This window comes from Phocoena sinus, chromosome 5, assembly GCF_008692025.1.
Source record: "Phocoena sinus isolate mPhoSin1 chromosome 5, mPhoSin1.pri, whole genome shotgun sequence".
Lineage (NCBI taxonomy): Eukaryota > Metazoa > Chordata > Mammalia > Artiodactyla > Phocoenidae > Phocoena > Phocoena sinus.
The window spans coordinates 134,412,280-134,424,119 of record NC_045767.1 but is presented as its reverse complement, the minus strand read 5'-3'; the positions used below and the strand labels follow the sequence as shown (position 1 = coordinate 134,424,119).

General features: G+C 36.5%; 1 protein-coding gene across 2 annotated transcripts in view; it reads right to left on the bottom strand.

Moving 5' to 3' along the window:
- Nucleotides 1–321: 321 nt before the first annotated feature.
- Nucleotides 322–11,840, bottom strand: part of NAF1 (nuclear assembly factor 1 ribonucleoprotein) — a 39,026-nt gene continuing 27,507 nt past the window's right edge. For both annotated transcript variants that reach the window (XM_032633654.1, XM_032633655.1), the window contains 3 exons: nt 11,237–11,288; nt 7,638–7,740; nt 322–1,203 (listed from right to left, as the gene is read on the bottom strand). In XM_032633654.1, the coding sequence (XP_032489545.1) occupies nt 746–1,203; nt 7,638–7,740; nt 11,237–11,288 (613 nt within the window). In that variant the 3' untranslated portion in view covers nt 322–745. The remainder of the gene's footprint in view (nt 1,204–7,637; nt 7,741–11,236; nt 11,289–11,840) is intronic.

The window sequence follows — 11,840 nt, the reverse complement described above, 5'->3', positions numbered from 1 at the left end:
CATCTGGGAAACAGATATGGAGACAGTCTCCTAGTGTGGCGGTAAATACATGCTACTGTGAATAATCCTTGTGTCTCTTTACGTGGTTGAACAGTAAAGCCTACTGGATCATGCCCAAATAATGGAGATTTGCATAGATAATGGAAAGCCTGCCTGTGCAAAATAAATCAATATTAACTTTAATTACAGACATGACTTCTGCCAAGACCTAAGGCTCTTCTTCTTTGTACCCTTCACTTGCTTAAAAAAAAAAAAAGAAAAGTTAGGACATTTATGTTTATTAGTAAACAGCATTTACAATGAAAATCAATTTTCAAAGTATAAGTTTATAAAAATAGTTTATTTTAAAGACTCTCAATAGGACTTAACATCTTATTTTCAGATATACCAAAAACATAATCAATATGCTCAGTACGTTTTAATTCATGATGAAAGTTGCTCCAGATCTATTATTATTAGATCTACACATACTGTTTAACTGGGTGGTGTTCAAAGTTTTAATACCACATAATTGGATCCCCCCACCAAGTTTAATGTTAAATTTTCATGAATACAATTTCACAAAGATTACAATATATATCAACTTACAACTGAAGGAACCATTTAGTAATTTACAATGTTTTAAAAATCTAGCTACATAATCTCTTTAAAAAAAATCCTTCCTATATATATACGTGTGTGTGTGTGCACGCATGTGTGTATATATATATAAAGTCCACATTTCTCAGGAAATGCATACATCCACCTAATAGTAAGGACCAAAATGAGAAGCATTACTATCTCCAGAAGAGGAGGGGGGAGGCAGAGGTGGGGGGGGCGGAGGTGGGGGGAGGGAGTACGGTAGGGGAATTAACGGGTGATGCGCCACAGCAGGGGCAGCCCAGCCCATGTTTGCAGATGCAGGTGGTGGGGGTGGTGGAGGGGGAGGGAGTGAGAAGTTATGCATGTCAAACCCGGGAGGAGGGAAGGGATACTGTGGCATCATAGGGCCATCCTGTCTCTGGGGTGGAAATCCTGAAGTCTCCTGAGGTACCATGTGCTCTGAGTTATAAAACTGCGGAGGTGGGGGCCTGCCAGGACAAGACCGAGGATATCTGCCCCGGGAAAACCCTCGTGTAAATTCTCTGCTGTGATATCCTTTTGAAGGCTCTGAAGCAGAGCTATGAATGTTCCAATTCTGATGTACTTCTGCAAAATCTTCACCTTTGGGGAAAAAAGCATAAAAACAAAATTAAAATTAACTTAAATACATCAAAAAACACTGTTTAGGGGCTTCCCTGGTGGTGCAGTGGTTGAGAATCTGCCTGCTAATGCAGGGGACATGGGTTCGAGCCCTGGTCTGGGAAGATCCCACATGCCGCCGAACAACTGGGCCCGTGAGCCACAACTACTGAGCCTGTGCGTCTGGAGCCTGTGCTCCGCAACGAGAGAGGCCGCGATAGTGAAGAGGCCTGCGCACCGCGATGAAGAGTGACCCCCGCTTGCCGCAACTAGAGAAAGCCCTCGCACAGAAACAGAGACCCAACACAGCCAAAAATAAAATATAAAAATAAATAAATTAGATAAATAAATAAAAGAATAATGCTAGAGGCTTCTATGCCCCTAGTAAAAAAAAAAAAAAACACTGCTTAAAATTTCAATAATGTCTTCTTTAACTTCCAGTATAACTTACAGTAATTACAATTTTATAAGGCTTAAAAATTATCAATTTTAAATGAATCCAAAAGGCCAGAGATCAGGTAAGGGAAAGCAAGACAAAACTTTGAGACAATAGCCAGTTGATTTCAGTCAAACACCACAGAGAAAACTGGACAGGAACCTCACTCACATTCTCAAAGGCTGAGTAAGGGGCCTGGCTAGCTCTCCCAACCAGGGTGGTCAGAAGAGGCTAAGCAGGGAGCCAGTTTCCAGCCTCCCCTCAAAGACAGTGGAGACCTCATGGGGAACCTGGACTTGCATCTCCACCAGCAGTAACACAGTGTTCCTCCACTTCCTGTACTTGGGGTGGAGTCAGACAAAACCTAGGAGAGTCAGGACTTTCATCAGTGCCCAGCATAACAAGGCCATCCCCCATGGTGTCAGGAGCAGTAACGAGGCACTCTTACCCCCACCAGACACAAAAGGAGGCCTGCCCAGAAGCACTCTTACCCCCACCAGACACAAGAGGAGGCATGCCCGTGTGCAGCAGTAATGATTCACCCCCGGCTTCAGATGTCAACAGAAGTTATAAAGAAAAGCTTAACTCCTATCCCCACCTGGTAGTAATAGTAATAACGCAACCTCCCTCCTTTCCCCGCCAGAACAGTTTTAAAAACAAAAACAGCATAATAACTAATATGTCCACGTTTCAATTAAAAACCACTCATCATACCTAGAACCACAAAGATTTGAAACTCAATGAAAAAGGAAAACTAATTGAGGCCAACATCAAGAAGACAAAGATGTTAGAATTATCAGAGAAATGTTTTTAAGTAGTCATCGTAAAAACACTTCAATAAAAAATTAGGAACACACTGAAACAAGTAAAAAATAGAAAGCCTCACAAAAAAAAAAAAAAAACAGAAGAAAAATACATTTCAGAACTGAAAATTTAATAATCAAAATTAAAAACTGAAGGGAGGGCTCAACAGTAGAACGAAGGGACAGAAGAAAGAAGACAGAACAATGAAAAGTATCTAGTCTGAAAAGAAGAAAGGAAATAAGCTGGGGAAACAATGAACAGAGAGCTTCAGGGATCTGTGGGACTGTAACAAAATAACTAATATTTACATCTTCAGAATCCTAGAAGGAAAGGAGAAGAAAAATGAGGGAGAAGATATACTTCAAGAAATAATGACTGAACACTTCTCAAATATGGCATAAGACATAAACCCACAGATTCAAAAAGCGAAATAGATTTCAGTCAGGATAAACCCAAAGAAGTCTACACCAAGAAACATCACAAACTTTTAAAAACTAAAAAGAAAAAACATGAAAGCAGAGGAAGAGAGAAATGATACCTTACCCACATGAAAAAAACAATTTGAATGACAGTAGATGCCTCATCAGAAACCATGGAGGCCAGAAAGAAGTGGCACAACATTTTTCAAGTGCTGAAAGAAAACTGGCAATCTAGAATTCTATATTCAGTGAAAATATCCTAAGGAAAAAGGGAAATCAAAGACTTTCTCAGACGAAGAAAAGCTACGAATTTATCTCCAGCAGACCTACCCTAATAGAATGACTAAAGCAAGTTCTCTAAACTGAAACAATAAAAGACAAGACTGTTAAGACATCCGGAAGGAAAGAAGAACACAGTAAGCAAAAACAGGAGTAAATACAGTAGAATTTCCTTCTGTGACTGAGTCTTCTAAATTATGTTTGATGGCTGGAACAAAAATTATAACCGCTAATGTGATTCTTATTGTGTACATAGTAAACATTAAAGCAATTTATATTATTAACAAGGGAAAATAAAGGGACGTATAGAGAGGCAAGGTTTCTACACTGCACTCAGACTGGTAAAACGACAACAGCAGATTGTGATAACTTAGGTATATAAAATTTAAGACCTAAAGCAACCATTGAAAGAAAACCACACTAACTGATACAATCCACACCACAGATAAATGCAAATGGAATTCTAAAAAATGTTACAGTAACCACAAGCAGGCAGAAAAAAGACAACAGAGAAATAAAAACTAGAGAGAATACAGAAAAACACAGATTTAAAGCCCAAACATATCAATAATTACATTAAATATAAATGGTCTAAATATACCAATTAAAACACAGAAGTTGGCAGAGTGGATTAAAAAACATAACTACAATCTACAAGAAACATTTCAGATGATCCAGTCATGTTGAAAGTAAAAGGATGGAACGAGCTACAATATGCAAACATTAATCAAAAGAAAGAAGGATTAGCTACATTAATATCAGATAAAACAGGCTTCAGAGCAAAGACTGGGACATTTTATAATGATAAAGGGGTTATCTACCAAGAAGATATAGTAATCCTAAATGTGCATGTCCCAACCAGATGCTCTCTCAACAACTGACAAAACAGTTATACAGAATATCACTAGGGCTAGAGAAAATTTCAATACCACCATCAACTAACAAGATCTAATTGACATTTACAGAACACTCCACCACACAACAGCAAAATACACATTACTTTCAACTGCCCCAAATTATATCCCTAGATAGACCATATTCCATAAAAGTTTTTTTAAAATGTAGAATTGAAATCATACAGATTGCGTTCTCAACCCACAGTGGAATCAAAAATAGAAATCAATAACAAAAAGATTACAGAAAAATCTCCAAACACTTGGAAACTAAATAATACTCTTCTAAATAATCCATTGGTCAAAGAGGATGTCTCAAGGTAAATAAAAACAAAGGAACATTAAGCTAAATCACAATAAATAAAACACACCAATATCTGTGGAACAAGTTTAAGCAGTAAAGTCTTAAATAAATAATATAAGCTCCCACCTCAAGAACCTAGAAAAACCAGAACAAAATAAACCCAAAGCAAGCAGCAGAAAGTTAACGATAAAGAGCTGAAAGAATGAAACTGCAAACAGAAAAACAATAAAGAAAAGTAAATGACATAAAGAACTGGCTCTGTGAAAAAGCAACATAATTGGCAATCCTCTAAGCAAAACTGACAAAGAAATAGAAGACACAAATGATCAGTATCAGGAAAGACATCAAAAGGATGTTAAGGCAATATTGTAAACAACTCTACACACATTACTTGACAAATTAGATGAAATGGACCAATTCCTTGAAAAACACAACCTACTATAATCTATCGAATGTGAAAAAGATATCACTATTAAGGAAATTGAACTTGTAATTAAAAGTCTCCCAAAAAAAGATAACTCCAGGCTGAGGTGATTCACTGGAGACTTTTTACCAAACATTTAAACAATTAACACCAAATCTACAAAATGTTTTCAAGAAAATAATAAGAAAAAAATTCCCAAGTCATTTTATGAAGCTAGTAGGAAGCTTCTGCTGACATCAAAACCATGTAAAAAAAATGAGAGGGACAGAGAGAGAGAGAGAGAGAGAGAGGGAGAGAGAGGGAGAAAGAAAGAGAAAAAGAAGAAGGAAGGAAGGAAGGAAGGAAGGAAGGAAGGAAGGAAGGAAGGAAGGAAGGAAGGGAGGAAGAGAAAGACCAATATTCCTCATGAATATAAACATAAAAATCCTTATCAAAATATGAGCAAAATTCAACAACATATACAAAGAATTATACACCACGGTTTATTCCCATGATGCTCATTCAATATTCTAAAACCAATGTAATCTACTTTACTAACAAGGTAATGAAAAAGTCATGTGATCTTATCAATCAATGCAGAAAAACAATTGTCAGAATTTAAAATTCTGACAAAATTCATGATTCCTGAAAAAAAGCTCAGGGAAAACAGAACTACACAGAAACTTCCTCAACTTGATAAAGGACATCTACAGTACCCCTACACCTAACATTTTACTTAATGGTGGAAGACTGAATATTTTCTTCTATGACCAGGAACAAAACATATTTACTCAATATAGTGCCAGAAGTTATAGCTAGTAATGGTGAGAAAGAGAGCTATATATGCATACAGACTGGGGGGGGCGGGCATTGTTCTTAACTGCCATTGACATAATTGTCTACATTGAAAATCTCAAGGGAGAAACTCCTAGAACTAGTGAGTTCAGCAAGCTCACAATACACAAGCTAAACATAGAAACAGTAACTGTATTTCTGTATTCTAGAAATGAACACATGAACATGAATTAAAAATGCAACACCATTTACAATGATTCCCCCAAAATGAAATACTCAGGTGTATATCTGACAAATAAATGTACAGGACTCGCATTCTGAAAACTACATAATGCTGGTGAAAGAAATTAAAGATCTAAATTAATGGTGATGTATACCATGTTTGTGGAATGGAAGACTCCATACAGTTAAGATGTCAATTCTCTCCAAACCAACATACAGGTTTAATCCAATTCCTATCAAAATCCTGGCAAGACTTTCTGTCAATAGAGAGAAGTTTATTCTAAAATTCATATGGAAAGGTGAAGAAACTAAAATAGCTAAAATAATCTTGAAAACTTTCAGAAAAAAAAAAAGAGAGAGAAAATCTTTGGGATATAGGTCTAGGAAAGAAATTCTCAGACTCTATGAAAGCAAAGCAGATAAACTGGGCTTCATCAAAATAAAAAATTTTTGTTCTGCAAAAGATCCTTTTATGAGGATGAAAACACAAGCTATAGACTGGAAGAAATTATGTACAAACTTTCATAACTCAAGAGTAAAACACAGAAATACAATTAGAAAATGGGCAAAAGACATGAACAAATACATCATTGAAGAGATACACAGATAGTAAATGAGCTCATGGAAAGCTGTTCAATATCATTAGCCATTAGGAAAATGCAAGTTAAAAATCACAATTACATATCATTACATACCTATCAGAATGGCTGAAATAAAAAATAATGACAATACCAAATGCTAGTGAGAATGCAGACAAACTGGGCCACTCATACACTGGTGATAGGAACGTGAAGTGGTAAAGCCACACAAAAAACAGTATGGCAGTTTCGCAAGAAACTGAACATGCAACTACAGTGGACCCTTCAAATAATGTGTGTTTGAGTTGCATAGGTCCACTTATAAGCAGAGTTTTCTCAATAAATACATACTATACTATCCAGGGTTGGCTGAATCCACAGATGCATAACTGCAGATACAGAGGACCAACTGTAAGTTATACACAGATTTTCAACTACACTGGGCTGTGTGTGTGTTAGTGCCCCTGACCCAAGTTGTCCACTTGCAACTGTATCATATAACCCAACTGTACTCTTGGACATTTATCCCAGAGATATGTGAAAATTTGTGTTCACCTAAAAATCTGTGCACAAACATATAAAGCAGCTTTCTTCATAAAACCCCAAACTGTTAACAATCCAAATGTCTTTCAATGGATGCATGGTTAAACTACCTGTGGTATATTCACACCACCGAATATTACCCTGGAATGAAAAGAAACTTGATACATACAACAATCTAGATGATTTCCAGAAAACGGTGCTCAGTGACAAAACCTAATCGTTAATTTATATAACCATCCTTGACAGGACAAAATATATCACAGAAATGGCACAAAGATCAGTGGCTGTCAGGAGCTGAGGAAGAGGCAGGAGGAGGGAAGTGGATGTGGATATAAAAGGCAACATGAAGACTTTCTTCTGTGATTGCATTATGTCAACAGGAAATAAAACACCTTGACTTTAGCTTAAGCACCATATCATTTAATTCTAAATATGGAAGCAAACAGCTTTCTAAAAAGAAAAAAAAAAAAGTACTGATGAGTACAAATGATTCTACCAAGGCTTAGTTTGCCTTTTACCCCTAGGAGCCATTTTTACATCCATGAGCCTAAAAAACCACCAATGAATATCCCCTGTGACTCTCCCACCACGTCGCATGCTGTGTGTAATGCCTCTAATGCTAGTCAGATGCCAGAGCATAAAGAGAAGACCCCCAGATGTTTCCCTCAGTTTTATTACTGAGGAACTTACATAGATGTAAATGAAGATGAAAAAATGACTATATATTACATTTAACTCACCTGGTTCATTAAATTCAGATCTGAATTTTTTCCGGCCTTGAATCTGAGATTTTTTTCTCTGTTTGGCTTCTTTTTCCTTTTCATCATCACTGAAATCTAAGGCCTTGCACAGAAAAATAGATTTACGTCACATGCATTTACCAATTCAATGGTATATATTTAACAGTGACCCTGACAGAAAAGTTACCCTTTTCAATACTTAATATTTACCAGTAATATTCAAATCAGATATGATAGAAAAATAAAATATTTTTTGATAAATGCCTAATGACTCTAACACAGAAGATGAGTACTGAAGATTTTTTTTATAATTGTTTTGTTTTGAATTCCTAGAAAGTTTCAGATAGGTAACTTTAAAATGCTTATCTTAAACACCCTTCAGATATGGGCATTCCCTAGCTAGAAATCTGACTTCCAGCTTAGAGTCACAATTCATCATAGTGCCAGCTGCCAAACAATTCGAAAGGCAGGAGTAGTTAGGAATAAGCGAATACATAAATTATCAGATCTAATATAAAAATGGAAGTGAATGTTATACCCTTCATTTATTCAAAAATTTACACACACCCATTATATGCCAGGCACTGTTTTAAACACTTTATAGGGGTTATTTTAATAATACAATGTGAGGTATAGTAAGGGATATAAATAAATAATAAGGCAAAGTAAGGGTGGGGAAAATCACTAGGATGCCCTTTGGATAGGACCGTAGGAAAAGGCTTTGATAAGCAGATACATGAATGACCCAACTTCCAAGAAGAAATCATTTTAAATTACAAGAGGGAAAATTCAGATGTTACTAAGAATTGGGATCCACTGTTACAACCTACCAAAAACCAAGACCTATTAGCTATGTATAACTTCTATGATTTCTTGGAATTCAGGTATTTTACTATTCTATTGATTTCAGAAAATAATTACTATGTTTCGCTAAAAAAATACAAAAGCAGGGTCACTGTGTATACATGTGTTCCCTAATTAAAAGGAAGAAATAAAATACATATGAAAGTTTCTGTATGGGATTTTCAGTATGGTCTTGCTGAAATATATTCTAGATTGAATCTTCCATGAACCAAGAGTTGATATGCCTCAGAATCTATAATCAAATTCAAAAACATCAACTAATTTTAGTACCCTGAAACACATGATCTTCTATTACTGATCTTTAATGTGCTAAAATTTTTAAGCTCATGTTAAATTTGGTATTGAGCCAGGCACTCAAAAGTACTGAGATCAGATGGAAGACACTGCTTTCTCTGAAACGGTTCAAATGAGAAAACAGATAAATAAGCCAATAAACAAGTGCTATGACAGTGCTCTGGGATTATGGGGCAAAAGAAAGAGGAAAGAGGGCAAGGAAGACTTGATACGGGAGACCCAGGATGAATTTCTGATGATGAGTCAGCAATGAACAAGGAGAAGGAAGCTTTTGGTGGGTGGGGGATACGTGCAAAGGCACCGTATATTAGAGAAGTACAAATGGTTCTCTAAAGCAAAGCGAAAGCTTCTTACACAGCAAACTTTGAGACAATGAAATTGGAGAAGTTAATAAAGACCCTTATGGGGCCAGTTTAAACAACTGGACATTATCCTAAAAAGCAGGAGGACACCATTGTAAAGCAATGATACTCTAATAAAGATGTTAAGAAAAAAAAAAAAGGCAGGAGGGATGTATTAAAGGATCTTAACTGGCAATAGTTTATTTTAGAGCGACTACTTTGGCAGTATTTTGCTACCACCTCACAAAATCAGAGAAAAATTCACATTTTTCTTATTAATTTAAAATTAATTTAAATTTGCATTCAGTGAACACATTTATTCAACTCAAATTATGTATTCATGTTAGAAACGGATGTGGAGATGAATAAGATGTATTCACTCTTATGCTCCTTTATCCCAGTTCAGTATTTCCTATTTTCAGGGCATGATTTTTTTTTTAAGTTTAAACCCCACAAATTCCAAATTCTAGTCTGCGATTAAGACCAGGCAATAATCCTATACGACAAAATCTGATCATTATAAAAGTTAGAATCTCAGAGTTTATCATATTACGGAAATAGAGACATCCAGTCGACTACCTGGAAAAAACAATTCCCACGAACTATGTTGTGATTTAATTTTAAAATTAACCCAATCAAATCAATTTTATAAACTATTAATAATTCCATAACTATGTTGTGATTTAATTTTAAAATTAACCCAATCAAATCAATTTTATAAACTATTAACAATTCCATAATTAACAACTTTAATGCTTACGTCTAAAACAACAGGGATGTATTAGAATATCTGGATTTCACAAGAAATATGTTTCAAGACCTTTGTGAATCCCCAAATACTTTTAAGATGTCCTGAACATAACTAAGAACATTAAGTGAATCTTCAGGGTCTTAGTGGAAATCACATGTACACACGACACAAATCAGAAAACATAATCCCATGGCAGTGTGGATACTAACCTAGGACTGCTCACTGGTTAAGTGACTAAGTAAGTGGGCACTCCCTGACTGATGCTTCAGCAAAATCAGAAATTAACACAGACCATGAACCTTCAGCACTGTTTGAGAACATCTAAAATGACCAAAACTAAATCTGCAATACCAAGAATTTACAAAACTGAGAAACTTCATCAGAACTACTGAGCACATTTAAAAACTCCCACTTATAATAATTACAATTTTTCTTTTATATGGTATAAATTCACACTATTTTAATAAATGTATACATTCACTGCTGTAATTTTCATATTTTAATAACTTGAAGACTATATATATCAAGCTACTTTGAGACATAAAAATAGTCTTGCTAGCATGGATTTAAGAAGGAAATACAAGAACACTCTTTTTAGGGAGGTAATTATACTGTAAAAAATGGAGAAGTAGGTAAGACTAATGATTCTGTACCTCCAAAAGTAAGGCAGCTTATTAAAAGCACCATCAATAGGGCTTCCCTGGTGGCGCAGTGGTTGAGAGTCCGCCTGCCGATGCAGGGGACGCGGGTTCGTGCCCCGGTCCGGGAAGATCCCACGTGCCGCGGAGCGGCTGGGCCCGTGAGCCATGGCCGCTGGGCCTGCGCGTCCGGAGCCTGTGCTCCGCAACGGGAGAGGCCACAACAGCGAGAGGCCCGCGTACCGCAAAAAAAAAAAAAAAAAAAAAAGCACCATCAATAAATGTGATGGTGTATAATCACGTCCCACATGGTGAACTTACTAAAGAAAAACAATTTTTTTAATAGTGACAATTCTGCCTTTGCCAGGCCTCAACGGAATTGATAAAAATAGGACATTTTAAGGAAAATGATAAGGTGATAATTATTAAAATGTGACTGAAAATTTTTTTTCCTGAAATGATTGCAAACGCTGGGCGGTATAAAAGCCATCTGGGACAGGGGAGAGCACATAGGCTGGCAAAAGGCAGTGTGACTGGTGAGCAGCCTTGAGGACCTCCTTCAGGATTTATAAGATTGGATTTACAAGACTGATGGATTTATAAGATTGAGTCCTACCTTCCTCTCTCAAATACTGTGTAAAATGATGGATTTATAAGATTGAGTCCTACCTTCCTCTCTCAAATACTGTGTAAAAAGACTTATACGTGTACCTCTGGTGGTGGTTCTTGATCATTCTTCCATGATGCATCTGATCCCCTATCCCTAGGGGGGAAAAGCAAAGGTCAAAGGGTCAAGGTACTTACTAAGATTTTGTTAAGTGCTTATAACCTAATAGTATGGAAAATAATAAAGTAGAAGACCTAAGCTCAATCTTAATTTGCAATATATATGAAAATAAGAGCAAAGAATAAAGGCTCATTTTTGTGTTCTTTACCTCATTTAAACAGACGTGGGAAAGGCACACGTAAGTATTAGGAGCGGGGAATCAGAATGAGAAGCCGAGGCTGTGTTGTGCAGGGCAAAGTGGTTCTGCAGTTCCTAAGTAGCTCCAGATGCTCTGACTTTGACTGACAGTTTCATGATACCTGAGCTCAGCTCATAAACTTCCTTCAATAGATGCTTAACCAATACCACAAGGTCAAAATGCTGTTCCAGGTGCCAAGGACACAAAAATGAGTACGAGGTATTCCCTTGTCTAAGACTTCACAGGTTCAACAACAGAGATCACAACATGAAATTCTTCTTCCTCGATTTACCTGAGGAATATCAGCGATCCTCCCTGAGTAACCAAGGCTTGCTCTAAGACTGACTCTC